The sequence below is a fragment of the Balaenoptera musculus genome, chromosome 11 (genome assembly GCF_009873245.2).
Source record: "Balaenoptera musculus isolate JJ_BM4_2016_0621 chromosome 11, mBalMus1.pri.v3, whole genome shotgun sequence".
NCBI lineage: Eukaryota > Metazoa > Chordata > Mammalia > Artiodactyla > Balaenopteridae > Balaenoptera > Balaenoptera musculus.
Window position 1 is genome coordinate 63,432,163 of NC_045795.1, and position 16,116 is coordinate 63,448,278.

The 16,116-nt window shown below is 45.3% G+C and overlaps 1 protein-coding gene across 3 annotated transcripts in view; it reads left to right on the forward strand.

Annotated features, from left to right (window-relative positions):
* The first annotated feature begins 147 nt into the window (after positions 1-147).
* KLHL18 (kelch like family member 18) overlaps positions 148-16,116 on the forward strand; it is a 54,724-nt gene continuing 38,755 nt past the window's right edge. The window contains exon 1 of one of the 3 annotated variants that reach the window (XM_036867944.1): positions 148-371. In XM_036867944.1, the coding sequence (XP_036723839.1) occupies positions 243-371 (129 nt within the window). In that variant the 5' untranslated portion in view covers positions 148-242. The remainder of the gene's footprint in view (positions 372-16,116) is intronic. The other 2 variants (XM_036867946.1, XM_036867945.1) reach the window with 2 other exon arrangements.

A 16,116-nucleotide genomic window follows, 5' to 3' on the forward strand; every position in this document is an offset into this window, starting at 1 on the left:
AGACTGCGGCAGCTGCAGGCGCGAAGCCAGGATAGGGGTAGCGAGGGAACGAAGGATGCGCAAGAACCAGGAAACGGGGCAGCCGGGCTTCCGGCGCACAGCAGTTTGAGACTACGGCGGCCGCGCAGGCCCGTCTAACCCCAGCCCTGCGCTCCGAGCTGCCGTCCATAGGCGCCCTCGCCCCGCCCAGCTTAGTTTCGAGCCAGCCGGCCAGGCCTGCGCAGTCGCGGCGGCCGGGGAAGATGGTGGAGGACGGCACGGAGGAGCTGGAGGATCTGGTGCACTTCTCCGTGTCCGAGTTGCCTAGTCGCGGCTACGGCGTCATGGAGGAGATCCGGCGTCAGGGCAAGCTGTGCGACGTGACGCTCAAGGTCCCGGGTGCTGGGCGGCGCGGGGCTGAGGGCCAGGGGACCGAATGGGGAGGGAAGAGAGGCGGGGGATAAGGGAAGAGAGGTCTAGAGCTCAGCGGGGTGGGGAAAGGAGGTTGGAGGGAGAGCGAGTAGGGGAGAGAGGGGTGCTGACTGGGAGAGGGGGATTGGGGCTGAGTGGGGAGACGGACAGGGACAGCCTCTCAGCCCTTAGAAAGAAAGGCTGAGAGGTGCGCCGCTGAGGCCCTCGGAGTGGAGACATTGGGGTGCCCGCCTCCCTTTTCTGTCACTCAGACGAGAGAAAATGGACTTGCAGCTCCTCTATGGACAAAGGGGCTGTGGCTCTCTCTACATTCTGATGGGCACTACGGAAGCACCTTTTCTTGCCACTACAGACGTTTCTTTGTGCCCTTCGAAGTTAGCTGCGCTGTGGTAGAGGCGTGGGCTTTTCCTGAGGAGTCATTGCTTGCCCTTGACTGATAGATTACTACCTTGTCTCTTAAGAGCTTTTAAAATCGCATCTGGAAATCTTTTGAGGTGGGCAACCACTCTGCCTCGCACTAGAAGGCACACTACCACCACCAGCAGCACCACAAAGGTCTCGGAGAATGGACTGATGGGCCGCGTGGGGAGAGGGCTCTCTTAACCACCTGTTCCCTATTGGCATTCTGGGCGCAAGAGCCAGGCTTCCTCCCGTGCTTTGCATCCATTCCTGCTAGAGAGGCATGCTGTGCTGCTCCTTGGCCAAGCTGTTGAGCCAGGTGGAGGCTCTCCAGGCGGGGAGATGCTGCTGCAAACCCTGCTCCCTGTTGGGCTTTGGCTAGAAGGCTGTCAGCATCTGTGAAGGACCCTGTTTAAAAAACAAAACTATGCAGAGACCTGTTTGCTCTTCTTATTTTCGACAGCGTTAAGGAAACTTCCTCTTCCACATATTTGAGTCAGACCTCTGGAGACAGTAAAGTAGAATGGTTGAGAGTGTGGCTTTGAGAATGGTATATGGTTCAACCAAAGACTTAAAAAAAAAAAAAAAAAAAAACAAACCAGAGTGTGGCTTTGGAGATAGAAGGATTTGGATTAAAATCCTTGGGAAAGTTACTTAATCTCTCTAAGCATCAGCTTTCCAAATGTAAAAATAGGATGATTCCTAATTCTTAGTATTCATACGAGGATTAAATGAGAAAATTTGTGGTATTCTTTGCATAATGCCTGGTCTAAGGTTTTCATCACTCTAAACCCCTCCTGAAGGAGATTAGTTTTCCAGGAGAGGAGTGAAGTAGACTGAGAGGGGAGAGCATCTTTAATGGGGAACCAAAGGGTTTGAGAAAAATGAGCTGGAAGGAAGCAGAGAAAGTAAATATAAATGAGAGATTTTTGTCCACGGTGATTACATAGTAGTAGATGTCGAGGCTACTAGAGATTTGTAAGCAAAAGAATGATCTGGTTGTGGCAGTAACACTTGGGGTTAGTAGAGACTAGTGAAAAGCAGTAATGGGGGCGAATTTTCAGATTAAGATTTAGGCTGTAGGGGTAAGCCAGGGAAAGCTTATAAGACACACAGAAGCAAATAGGGAATGATAGAGTGAGACGGTCACACTACGTAAGTTAAAGCATTGCATTTTGCCTCTGCACTTAATGCACATATAGAGTATAGCAACCCTGTAGCATAAAAATGCTTGTGTGTTTTTTCCATTGAAATACTTTTTGTTTACTCAAAGGGACAAGTAAATTATCCGAAGTGATTCCAGCTGAGAATGTCTGTCTAAATTGCTATATTAGTTTCAAGGATCTGGGACATAAGGACCAGTGTAAAGGCATAGGCTAGAGCTGGACAGGACTGTAGAAAGTTCTGCTTCATTGGTTTTCTAACTATTCTGTGGAGCCTGAGGAGTAGTTCAGTGCCCTGTGATGGTAGGGCTCAGAGAGAGGCCAAGCAAACCAAGCTCTGCCTCATTTCACTCCCCTTCCCTAGAGCTGCTCTGTGAAATCTGTGTCAGTCTCTCTCTCTCTTTTTTTTTTCTTTAATTAATTAATTAATTAATTAATATTTGGCTGCGCCAGGTCTTAGTTGCGGCATGCGGGACCTTAGTTGCGGCATGCGGGATCTAGTTCCCTGACCAGGGATGGAACCTGGGCCCTCTGCACTGGCAGCGTGGAGTCTCAACCACTGCACCATCAGGGAAGTCCCTCGGTCTCTCTTTTTCAAGATAGAGTCTTTCCTGAAACTTCTGGTGATTCCAGACTTTCTTCCAAATAAATAGAAACAAAAGCTGGTTGGAAGCTTTTTGGTGTGGGATGGGTTTATTGATTAGTGGGCCTCCCAGTAGGGCAGTGGTTCTCACACTTTAGCAGACATTAGAATCACCTGGCAGCCTTGTTAAAAAAAGCAGTTGTTCAAACATTGTTCACCCCAAAATTTCTTATTCAGTAGGTCTGGAATGGACCTGAGAATTCACATTTCTGATAACTTCCGCAGTGATACTACTCCTGGTCTCGGGCCACATTCTGAGAGCCACACCTGTAAGGTGGTGGACCTGTCCTTTGCTATGGGATATGTTCAGAGTCCATGGATCTTCCTTCAGGCTTCTGCCTACATGGAGTAAGCCTGGCTGTTATCATTCTAGGAGCTGATGGTGGGAGGGGACTGGGAGCTCTTGCTTCTGTATGCAGACTTTCCCTTAATCCCCCTGAATAGTACCACTTCATGTCTTCCTTGGTGCTCTGGTTACCCAAGTCTGGAGTCTCTGGTTCATCCTGTCCAGAGAATAAACCTCCAGACTTCTGCTGGGGCAGTGACGGGGCACTTGCCTGGGGCAGGGAACCAGTACTGCCTGTTTACAGCCTTCCTTATGTTCACACCTTCAGAGGAAACCTGTATCTTCAACAGTTGAGTTTTGGAGGGTGTTCTGGAGTGACTTGCCATCTAGAGCACTCAGTATTCTCCATGTAAGTCAGTTACTACCCATTTGTCTGCTTTTCATCTTCCAAAATATGGTGACATTTCTAATCTGCTCTCTCAGCTTCTTTGTACTTGGGAGCTTTGCTATTCCTTGATTGTCAGTCTGAGAGGTAGCACAACACAGACTCGAGCCGGATCGCCTGGGTTTGAATACTGGCTCTGCCACTTATTAGCAGTGAAAACTTGGACAAGTTCCTTAAATGCTGGTGATTCAGTTCTTTCATCTATAAAATGGGGATCATCACCTACCTAGTAAGAGTGTTGAGGATTCCACTAGTTAATGCACTTAAAACAATCATGTAGTAAATATTCAGTGAGTAGAAGATATTTATGAATAATAACTTAATGGGATTTCCTATTAAGGGGAAGTGGAGATAAATGCATGTGTTCTGCCTGCCATTTTGAATTCGTTTTAGACTCGGTTTAATTCTAGATGGTTTTATCTAAACATTATGTTCATTGCCTTAAAAGCGTTTGCAAAGCACTGATCTACTTCCATAGCTTGCATTTTACAGATGAGGACCAAGCCTAGAGGGAGAGGGGACTCATCCAAGGTCACAGATTAAATTGGGCAGAGCTAGAACTAGAGACTAGACTCCTGCTGTCCAGACTCCAGGTCAGGTGTTCCTTCCTGCTCTCCTGTTGCCTCTTCTATCAGTGACAGTGACTGAACTGATTTCAGCTGCTACCATTTGAATTAATCTACCTCAGGTCAATTGTACTCATCCTTAACAACATGTTACCTTTTCTATCTTTCCAAGTTTTAGGGAGAGTGTGACAGTCAGCATTAGCAAGCATGCCACTTTCTCAAAATTCACTGCCAACTCTTGAACCTTGCTTAATTTTCTTTTTGGAAATATTTGAAATTTAAATTCCTTAGGTGCCTGTTGGATAGTTAAGTAGAGGCATAACAGAAAAGAGTAATATTGATATATTGGATTTTTTAAAATCACATTTTTTTTTTAAAGATTTATTTATTGATTGATTGATTACTATGTTGGGTCTTCGTTTCTGTGCGAGGGCTTTCTCTAGTTGCGGCAAGCGGGGGCCACTCTTCATCGCGGTGCGCAGGCCTCTCACTGTCGTGGCCTCTCTTGTTGCGGAGCACAGGCTCCAGACGCGCAGGCTCAGTAGTTGTGGCTCACGGGCCTAGCCGCTCCGCGGCATGTGGGATCTTCCCAGACCAGGACTCGAACCCGTGTTCCCTGCATTGGCAGGCAGACTCTGAACCACTGTGCCACCAGGGAAGCCCTAAAATCACATTTTATATCTATGGTAATTCGAACTTCTTTGAAAAACTGAAAGCACTGAACCCTCTCCCCAGAAAAATGCACATACTTACATATGTGCAAACTTTTGCATTCACTCATAAGGGCAGTTCCCCTGGAGCCCATCTTTGGATCTTGGGTTATGAATAGAACTGAGTATTATTCTCCTATCAGGAAAAAAGCCCATGTCTTTCTCCTTGGCAAATCATTTTATCTTAAAGGTTAGAAGGATAGTAGTGCAAGACTTCTTGGCAGCCTGTAACATAAGGCTTAGTCTGGGTAGAGAGGTTTGCAGTCACAGAGGCGCTTATCTCCTCTTCCCAACAGTTGGTTTCATCCCCTTTCCTCTGGGCTACCAGGAGCCCAGTGCTCAGGCCGCATCTGTCATGTTCATCTGGGTCCAGCAAATTGGGCAGACTCCCCAGATGCAATGCGTGTTCTCCACAATCTCTTATTCATGAGATTTAGACTCACCAGATTCCTATATTTCTATTCTTTCCTCACATACTCCTTTCTTTTTCTTTATTTGTGAGAGCAGAATAGGATCACTGCATATACATACTATTCGCTGACCCATAAGCTTAGAAGAGACAGGAACCTCCTCTACACACACACACACACACACACACACACACACTCTCTCTCTCTCTCTCTCTCTCTCTCTCTCTCTCTCTCCCTCTCTCTCTCTCTCTCTCTCTCTCTCTCTCTCTCTCTCTCTCTCTCTCTCTCTCCCTCTCTCCCTCTCTCCCTCTCTCCCTCTCTCCTCTCTCTCTCTCTCTCTCTCTCTCCTCTCTCTCCCTCTCTCTCTCTCTCTCTCCCTCTCTCTCTCTCTCTCTCTCTCTCTCTCTCTCTCTCTCTCTCTCTCTGTTTTGCAACCACTAATAAAGGGTTCCTCAAAGATCTGCTGGCGTCAGTCTTCCCAGCATTTTCCCAAGGCCTTTGCTAAAGTTTTGAACCCAGATCTGAGAATTTAGCCTTCAGAAGGAAATATCTTTTCCATGGGTGAAAGGCACAGTATTAGAATATTTCCTTTTGCCCCACTGAATCCAGGTACACAATTTTCACTGAAACTGACTTCAAGAGCCTCACATTTGAGTGTGGAATCTTGCTTAATTTGCTGTCATGCTGATTTTGTGATGAAAGAGTAGGTGGAGAAGGATATCAGGAAGTGAGGTAAGGACTTGTTGATGCATGCCATTTTTATGTTATGTGTAGTGAGTTACATGGGTGTAATTATAGAGCTAGAATAATCATATTAAAAGGAGCCATAGAGGTCTTCTATCAAAGCCATCCATTTTACAGGTGAAAAAACCCTGAGGCTTAGCAATATTAAGGGATTGCCCAAGGCACAAAGCTGTATTATCTGAGATCCAACACAGCTGTTTGGTGGAAGCGTTGCTTTTACATCCTCTGTCAGAATACTCACCTGCCCTGCTAATGGTATAAAGCAGAGCAGGGAACAAACACCATCTGCAGTGTCATCTGTGAGCATGGAGGGCAGTGATGTGTATGGCCAGATGCAACACCACTGTTCTATTTCAGGAGAGAAGACAGATGCAGGCTTTTTCTGCTAGTCTTCTGGACATATGAATTTTTGACTGTTTTGATTTGGAAATGACACTGTATTGGGAAATATTGTGCCTCTGAATATTGCTCATTCCCGGGGCTTTCTACTGTCTTTTTTCAGGTAATTGTGTTTCATTTTCAGCCTTGCCTCTTTTTAATGATTAATTAAAACTAAGGGCAAGAATGTGCTCCTTTAGAGCACATGCACACATATCACAACCTGCACTTGTAATATGAATTCATATTCATCAAAAAGTCAGTTTTGCTCTTTTTTCTGTGAGTTATGTTGTAGGCGATGCTGTTAAATTTGGACACCAATTAGATGAATGAGAGAGTTTGATGCTTCCTGACACGTAGGTGGGGAAAGAGGGTTGGAGATTGTATGGTTAGGGCACTCTAGATGGCTGTTCTCTTGCTCTCTGTACATCCCCTGCCCGGCCAGTGCCTGCTTCACCTGTACCCTACTCGTATGACTGACCTTCCTACACTCTTTTCCCCACCCCAGCTGATGATTGTTCTTATCAAAGGAGCCGGAGGGGCGTGCCCCTCTGCTGGTTTCCGTGGTAACTAATGAGCCCACCTGACGTCAATTCCCCTATAACTAGTAATCTCCCCTTCCATGTGGGAGTGAAGACTGCCGCCCGGTCCTGCCCGCTGTCTGCCGCACACGCTGGGGTGTCGCTCTAGGACCTTGCTTCAGACATGTAAGGTCCCCCATCCATTACACCATTGATGTCTCTGTTGCTGCAGACTCCGGGCTCTTTCTTTGGTCTTAAAGCTGGGCAAGTGCAGGCCATGTAGGCCTGCTGTGTGCAGCCCAACAGAGGTATCTTGGAAAATCAGTTACTAGCTGAGCAACATTCATGGCATTCATCCTGAGGCTTCTGGAGCTTGGCCGGCCAGTTGGGTGAATTTAAGAAGCCTCTGTTTGGGGATGCTTCTTACTTCAGGTGGTTCCTCTATTGTTTTGTGCATGAGATTCCATTGTTTGCCCCTTGGCCATGCCTGGTTCAGCTTGTGGGCTGGTTGATGGAAAATGAGACCACGTTGTTTTTCCGAAGATGTGTTCCTCTAGCCCCTCCTGAATTACAAGTATGGCATCTACCTTCCTACTTTTGGTTTGTTGACTGTTGGCACTCACATTGCCTCCTTGGCATAGAAACGAGCCATCTTCCCCACAATCAGTTTAGGCCTTTTCTACCCAAACAGCCGATCACATCATTACTTGTTTCTAGGTGGGGAGAAGAGAGAATGAACCAAGATGTGTGAACCAGGAGTTGGCAAGCATTTTCTGTAAAGAGCTAGATAGTAAATATTTTAGGATTTGTGGGTCATACAGTTTCAGTTGCAGCTACTCAACTCTGGTGTTATAACACTAGAGCAGCTGTACACAGTACATAAATGAATGGGTCTGGCTGTGTTCCAGTAAAATTTTATTTACAAAAACAGGTATGGGCCAGACCCGTTGGCTGACCTCTATTGTATACTGATATGGCCTTTATAAAGTTTAAGGTTTTTGGAGTAGATTACACTTGCTTTATTGCCCCGGCATATACTTCAGAAATTGGAAGCATCTCTTGTTAAAGAGTACAGGTGAACCAGAAGTGAAAAACTTTCTTTTTCCAGCTTACTGCAGGTGATCATGGGACTGTCTTGGTCGGTGACTGAATAACTGACATAGGAGAAGTTACTGTTACATTTTGCATCTCATCTTTAAAGTCTTGTAGCTCTGCTGAAGCTTGAAGCAGACTATTCCAAAGCATTAACTAAAGACACCGTGCTCCCTTTCTGTCTTAGTTGAAGCTGAGGATGCTTAGCTGCTTGCACAATGGCAGGCCAGAGGAGACCGTGATGGCTCCTGTGTTCCAGTGGACCTGAGCGGCTGTGTGCAGGGCCGTGAAGGTAAGGGCCAGAGTTTGGGCTTTTGGTAGGCAAAGTAGATCAGTAGTTCAGGTATGGCCCAATATGTCTGGGCAGTGTGCTGCATATCTGATGAGAACACAAAAATGCTTTTCAGAAAATAAGCTCAAGAACAGATATTTGTGCAAGCATGTTCATAGCATTGTTGTTCACAGTATGCAAAAGATGGAAGCAACCCAATGGTGGACTGCATCAGTGGTTGAATGGATAAAATGTGGTACGTTTTGTTCCATACATACAATGGAATAATATTCCATATATACATTGGAATATTATTCAGCCTTAAAAAGGAAGGAAATTCTGACACATACTGCAGCATGGATGAACCTTAAAGACATTGTTCTAAGTTTTGAAATAAGCCAATCACAGAAGGACAAATATCGTTTGATTCTTCTTAAATGAGGTAACTAGAGTAGTCAAATTCATAAAAATAAAAAGTAGAATGGAGATTTCGTAGTGCTTGGGAGAAGGAGGGAATCGGGAGTTAGTGTTTAATGGGTACAGAATCTCAGTTTAGGAAGACGAAGAAGTTCTGGAGATGGATGGTGGTAATGGTTGTACAACAGTGTGAATGTACTTAATGCCATTGAACTGTACACTTAAAAATGGTTTAAATGGTAAATTTTATGTATATTTTACTACAATTAAAAAAGAAGAGAGAAGCTGAAGAAGACTTGTTAGCAAGTGGGCAAATGAGATTGCTCATAGTGCTTTGTGATTGGAGAGACACTAAAAACAGAATTTGTCTCTGTATCCAGATCCACTGATCAGAAACATTTCATACTAAGGAGTAATCTTTCTTCTTTAGCTTTTGCAGTAAGCTGCTTCAGCTGTTAAGAGCCACATTTTATTAGCTCAGCCCTGTGGCTGCACCTCATATGGTCACTTAAAAGGAATTGACTTCTAAGAGATACACATTTAAGTGAGGCACACATGTTATAAGCTTATTTTTCCTGTACTGATTTGTAAAATCTAAATGTCATGTAACCTTTAACAGAGGTATCCTGAGGATCAGCGAAACATACTGTGCTAACCTGTCTTCCACTGAAGGTTTGTTGGCATAGTCTACAAGTTACAAATGACTTTCAGATCTTTGCTCCAACCGCTTATTTTGGTCCTAAACACTAGACCTGCATTTCCATTTGTCCATGATCCTTATGCTCATTAAGTCTAAAATGAAGCCTCTTTCCCTTCTCAACGATCTCTTCTTTTGTTCCCTTTGTGTAAGGATGGCACACCATCCATCTAGTCATGTAGGATTGAAACTCTAGGATTGACTTTGGCTTGTCCCCTCTCTTTTAGGGTGTATTTGTGGCATTTATCATAATGACAGTTACATAGTTATTTACAGTATTGTAACTCTGTGAGAGCAGGGGCTGTGACTGAATCATTTACTGAGGTGTCTGCATAACAGGTGCTCAGTAACCCACTGTCCTAGTTCAGACCCTCTTCACCTTTTACCTAACCTGGGGTTTCTTTAACTCTAGCAGCTTGCTGAGAATTCTTATAAACCCTTTAGGGGATGATCCTGGTATAGCTAAGGGATTGTTTTTCAGCTCTGATCATGTCATTCTCCTGCTCTGAGTGACTTCCCTTTCATTCTCATTCAACAGTGTATCAGCAGATATGTCAGCGCCTTCCATGAGCCAAGTACTATCCTAAGTGCTGGGGCCGCAGCAGTGAGCAGAGTAGGCAGAACCTCTGTGAGTGTGAGCTTACCTTCCAGCCTGGGGGGTGTGTGGGACAGGACGACACAATAAACAAATGAATAGATATAAAATGTCCAGTGGTGATGTGTACTGTGGAGAAAAATAAAGGATAATAAGGGGACTGAGTGCTGTTTTCTCAGAGGGACCAGAGCCAGTCTCTCTGAGTAGAGACCTGAAGGAAGGGAAGGAGGGATCCGTGAGTGTATCTGAGGGAAGAGTATTCTAGGCAGAGGGAATAATCAGCACAGCTGAAGCAGGAGCATAGTTGGCATTTTGGGGAAACAGCAGGCAGCTGGTGTGATAAGAATAGCATGACCCAGGAGAAAAGTGGAAGGATACAAGGTTGGAGAGGTAGCCCCCAGACCCAGCATAATTCCTTGCACAGTACAGTACAGCTCAGTAGATACTTGTTGAATGAGTGAGTGAATGAATGAATGAATGAAGCTAGACAGTATTTATTTATTTATGAATGAGTGAGTGAAGAATCAGGGCAGGGCAGGGTGAGTCTTAGAGGTGTATCTAAGAGAGGTAGGATGCATTTTCCATAGTTCATGAAGCAAGCACAGAATATCATTTCCACTTTCCCCTTCTTGTCCGTTCAGGAGAGAGAATGGTAATGGCCAGAGCAAGAGAGACCAATTCTGGCTTGTTCTTGAATGAACGTCTGTTCTTCCACACCACAGAGAAAGTCAGAGGTTAGAAACTTGTCAGGGGAGCAGGAAGTAGAACAGAGCTGCTCAGCTCTTGGTGGTTTTCAAAGGTGGTCCTACCCATGTTGGGTAAAGCTTGCCTTTTTTCCCCACATGTCCACAGGCTATCACTTTAAGTCAGCAAGACATCTGGGAAGAGCCATGGGGTAGTGGCAGTGCAGGAGCAGCAGCTGGTGGCTGGTTTTCTCTAGGATTAATGGAAGGACTGCTGATTTAACTGAATCTCTGATTATTCTAAGCTGCTCACAGAAATCTGTCACTGCCTTCTGTCAGATATAAGAGGGAGAAGCTTAAGGATGTTCTGTTGGTGTCGACTGCCACTCTGGTTGAATTTTCTAGGATCTCCACCTGTGTTCTTTTTTATATATTTTTGGCTGTGTTAGGTCTTCGTTGCTGTGCGCGGGCTTTCTCTAGTTGCGACGAGCAGGGGCTACTCTTTGTTGCAGTGCACGGGTTTCTCATTGCGGTGGCTTCTCTTGTTGTGGAGCACGGGCTCTAGGTGCGTGGGCTTCAGTAGTTGTGGCATGTGGGCTCAGTAGTTGTGGCTCGTGGGCTCTAGAGTGCAGGCTCAGTAGTTGTGGCACACGGGCTTAGTTGCTCCGCAGCATGTGGGATCTTCCCAGACCAGGGCTCGAACCCATGTCCCCTGAATTGGCAGGCGGATTCTTAACCACTTCACCACCAGGGAAGCCCTCCACCTGTGTTCTTGATAGTCCAGTTCCTTCAGACTTGGCCCCTCTCTGCCTTTCTCCCCTAGTTGCCCACAGTCTCCGCCTGCTGGCTGTCTCTAAGGACCTAAGTTCTCCAACTTATGGGGCTCTGCTCTAGTATTCCTTTGGCTTGGAGTACCCACTCACCTCTGCCAGCAGAGTCCTACCCACGCTTCAAAGCTCCTTTTGTAGTTTTCTCTTCTTAAGGGGAGAGAAGCGACCAAACACTCCTTCCTCTGTTCTCCTAAAGCACTTTGCATTTGTGTCTGTTCAGCATCGTCTTGTGGTCGAAAGTTTGCTTGCCTTACTCCCTGCCAACCTGTGTTTCTGTTGGGCAGAGACCTGTGCCATCTTCTTTCTTTTGCCCTATCACAGTGGGGAGTTGTTGTGTGAAATCCCATCTCTCTGAAGACAGTTTTCTCATATCCCTCCAGGTGCAGTTAATCTCTCCCTCTCCCACTTTAACTCCCCGTTACTCAGAGTATCGTCATTGCATCAGCATTGCCTGAGAGCCTGTGAGAAATGCAGGATGTCGGACCTACTAAGCTAGAATCTGGTGATTCTTACATCCTGTGCACCTGAAAGTTTGAGAAGCATTGCCTTAACACTTTGCACCTACCCCCCTTAGCATACTGAGCGGAATGTAATGTGTTAGAGAGTCTTTCTCCACCTCTAGATGCTGATCTTTGGAAGCATGTGAAGCATCCATTAGTTAACACGGTACTTGGCCTGTTTCAAGTGTTCAAAAGTGTTTGCTGAATTACCCTCAAGGGCCCCTGGCATTATGTTTGAGACGCTCCTTCAGTCAACATATTGTTGAAGTGCATTTAGCTGTGCATGGTGCTTTGCTAGGTACGTGAGGCACCCTGCTATGAGTAGGAGTCAGCCCCTCTCTTTGGCATTTAAAGATTGGTAAGAGAGAGAGCTGCCCATCAGTCAACTATGAAACAAGGCAGAGTGTGATAAATTCTGTAACTGCCCCGGTATCACCAGAGGCCTGAGGGAACACCAGAGAGACAGCAGTTATTTCCAGTTTAGAGGGTTTGTGATGGTTTCATGGAGAGGATGGTGTCTGATTGGTACCTTGCAAGATGAATAGGACTTTGACAGACAGATATGTTAGGAAGAGGCATTCCATGCTGGGGAGAGCCTGTTCAAGGGCCCAGGCATGAAAGTGCGTATGCAGGATGTTTCTTGAACAAGTAAGACATGGATGAGCAAGGTGGAAGGTGTGATTGGGGAGGTGGGTTGAATGCAGACTGAACTTGAATTCTCATGGTCAGGAGTCTGAACTGGTAAGAAACATTTGCAAATCACACGTGGTTGGTACAGTTAGATGTTGAGTGGTTTCTGATGGCTCCTCCTTCCTGTCTCCCACTTACCTCGCATTCTCCCTTGCTGGACATGGGTGAGCCAGGGGAGGGTTTGGAAGAGGTGGGGACTGGCCTGAGTGTTTAGCCAGCCCTTTACTGGCTCTTTCCGTGGGACCATAGCCCCAGGTCTTTTTTTAGTGCTAGCTGGTCAGCCACTTCCTCCCTCACCCCCTTCCTGAATCACTTACCCTATGGGGCCCCCTAAAGCAGAGACACCCAAGCTCCATCACAGAGGGTTTCACACATTGTGCTTTAAATGCCATCAAAACCCCAGATCAAACCAATTCCGTATGTTTCATTGTACTTGTCATCTGTTTCCCAGCCCCATGGGTTTGTGAGGACTAAACATTTCTGCGTAGAGTAGGATGGATGAGCATCCCTCTGACCGTGTTCTGGGCTGGCAGGCAAGCTATCCAGCATTCAAGATGAAGTGACACCCCCCCCCCACCCCATTTCATTACATGCCACCTTGTTAGACATGCACCTGAACTAGACAACTGTGGAGTGGCTTATTTCTTCCAGGGTTGAGAATGCACTGTTAGCTTGGAAGGCAAGCCCTCCGCCAGTTGGCCCCAAGCCTTATCATCTTTTTCTTGAGGCTTTTACTTAAACTAATAAATTTTCAGATAAGGTTAGAGAGTAACACTCCTTATGCTTTCTTTAGTTAAGGGCCAGTGCCTTCCTCCCACCATTTCCACCAGCCCTGAGCCAGAAGACCAGGATTAAAAAGAAGAGGTGAGGGCTTCCCTGGTGGCGCAGTGGTTGAGAATCTGCCTGCCAATGCAGGGGACACGGGTTCGAGCCCTGGTCTGGGAGGATCCCACATGCCGCGGAGCAACTAGGCCTGTGAGCTGCAATTACTGAGCCTGCGCGTCTGGAGCCTGTGCTCCGCAACAAGAGAGGCCGCGATAGTGAGAGGCCCGCGCACCGCGATGAAGAGTGGCCCCCGCTCGCCACAACTAGAGAAAGCCCTCACACAGTAAATGAAGACCCAACACAGCCACAAATAAAAAAAAAAAAAAAAAAAAAAAAAAAGAAGAGGTGAAACTCATAGAAGTTTTGTTATTTTTATCTCAGATGAAGGACTGAGAGCTACCTTTTAGATGAAATCATTTTAGGATTCATTAAGAAGACTCGAGAATGAGGCACTAAGTGCTAGGATACAATCCTTCCTTTCCATGGGAAGAATATTCAGCCTTGATGGGGAGACATTCATTAGGGACAACATAGTGTGGTATCTTGTGTGCTAGAGGCTTGTACCAGGTGCTACAAGAAGGGGAGAGCTGACTGCCTGGAAGTCAGGGAAGCCCCTCAGGAGGGAGTGTTTGAGCTGGATCTTCAAGGATGAGGAATAATTCACCAGACAGAAAAGTAAGGGATAAGGATCCAAGCAGAGGGAATAGAACGATGTAAGGGAATTGGCAGAGGCTTGGAAGAGAGGCATGGTGGGGAATAAAACTGGTTAGGGTAGATGGGCCCCAGTTTAGAATTTGGATCTGACTCAGGCAGTAGGGAGCTCAACAAAATGGAGACTGACATGACCAGACTCAATTTTAAATCGAGTTGATTCATTCAGAAGCTTCATTCATTCCACATATACTGAGTGTTAATTGCTAGACTATTCCAGGAAACATGAAAGATTGCTCCCTTGGTGGAACTCGTGTTTTAGTAGGGTAGGTAAGTTCGTTTTGTCAGGCAACCACCATTTGCTCTTGTCAAGGTTACCAGTGACCTCCATTTCCACGATGTAGAGCTATTCCATGACCACAAAGACCTCCCTTGTGCTACCCCTTTATCATCAGGCCTATCTCCCTCCCACCCACCATCTCTAATCGCTAGCAACCACTAACTTGTTCTCCATCTCTCATTTCAAGAGTGTTATATAAATGGAAACATAGAGTATTTGACCTTTGAGATTGGCTTTTTTTCACTCAGTGTAATGCATTTGAGGGCCATCCAAGTTGTTGTATCGATAGTTTTTTCCTTTATAGTTCTGAGTAGTAGTCCATGGTATGGATGCACCACGTTTTGTTTAACCACTCACCCACTGAAGAACATTTAGGTTCTTTCCAGTTTGGGCATATTACAAATAAAGGTGCTGTGAACATTCATTTACAGGATTTTGTATGAATGTAGGTATTCATTTCTCTGGGATAAATGCCCAAGACTACAACTTCTGTGCCACATGGTAAATTCATTTTCAGTTTTAGAAGAAATCACCAAACTGCTTTCCAGAGTAGCTGTACCATTTTACATTCCTACCAGCATATGTGGGTGCAACGGTTAATTTTGTGTGTCAGCTTGACTAGGCTTTGGTGCCCAGTTGTTTGATCAAGCACCAGTCTAGATGTTGCTGTGAACATATTTTTTAGATGTGATTAACATTTAAATAGTAGACTTAGAGTAAAGCAAATGACCTTCCGTAATGTGATGGGCCTCATCCAATCAGTCTAAGGTCTTAAGAGCAAAAACTGAGGTTTCCCAAAGAAGAAACAGTTCTTCCAGGTTGCGACATAGAAACCCTGCCTTTATTTCCCACTTGCTGGCAGATTTCAGTGAATTTTTGTGCAAACTGAGGTTTATGTCAAAGTTCCTTTTTTTGCCTAAAGATGTCCAATTGCTCCAGTCCTATTTGCTGAAAAGACTGTCTTTCCTCCATTCAAGCTACACAAATACTTGTGTACCTTTGTCGAAAACCAGTTGGCTGTACCTGTGTGGGGCTACTTCTGGGTTCTCTGTTCTGTTTCATTGGTCAGTGTCCCTATTCCTGCACCAGTACAGCACAGTTTTGCTTATTCTAGCCGTCTGTGTAATAAATCATGAAATGGGTAGAGTTACTCCTCCCACTGTACTATTTTATTTTACCTTTTTCCCCCATTGTAACTGTTTTTAATTGTACAATTCAGTGGCATTAAATGCATTTACAATGTTGTATAGCCATCACTGCTATCTATTTATAAAAACTTGTTCATCACCCAAAGCAGAAGAACTCTATAAACATTAAGCAATAATGCCTCAATGCCCCTTACCCCAGCCCCTGGTAGCCTTTGTTTTATTTTTTGTCCCTATGATTTTCCCTATTCTAGACCCTTCATACAACTGGAATCATAAAATATTGTCCTTTTGTCCCTGGTTTATTTGGCTTAGTATAATGTTTTCAGGGTTCATCTATGTTGTAGTATGTATTAGAATATCATTCCTTTTTTAAAAAATAGTCTTTTGTTAGAGCAACTTTAGGTTCACAGCAAAAATGAACAGAACACAGAGATTTCCCATACACTCCCTATTCCCACTGCACACACAGCCTCCCCCACTGTCAGTATCCTGCACCGGAGTGGTACATTTGTTATAACTGATGAACCTATATCAAGACATCATTATCACCCAAAGTCCATAATTTACATTAGGGCTCACTTTTGTGATAAATGTGTCATACGTTTATCAAAAACCATATTCTGTGCCCTAAAAATCTGCCCTAAATATCACCTGTGCTCCACCTATTAATCCTTCCCTAACCCCTGGCAACCAGTGATCCT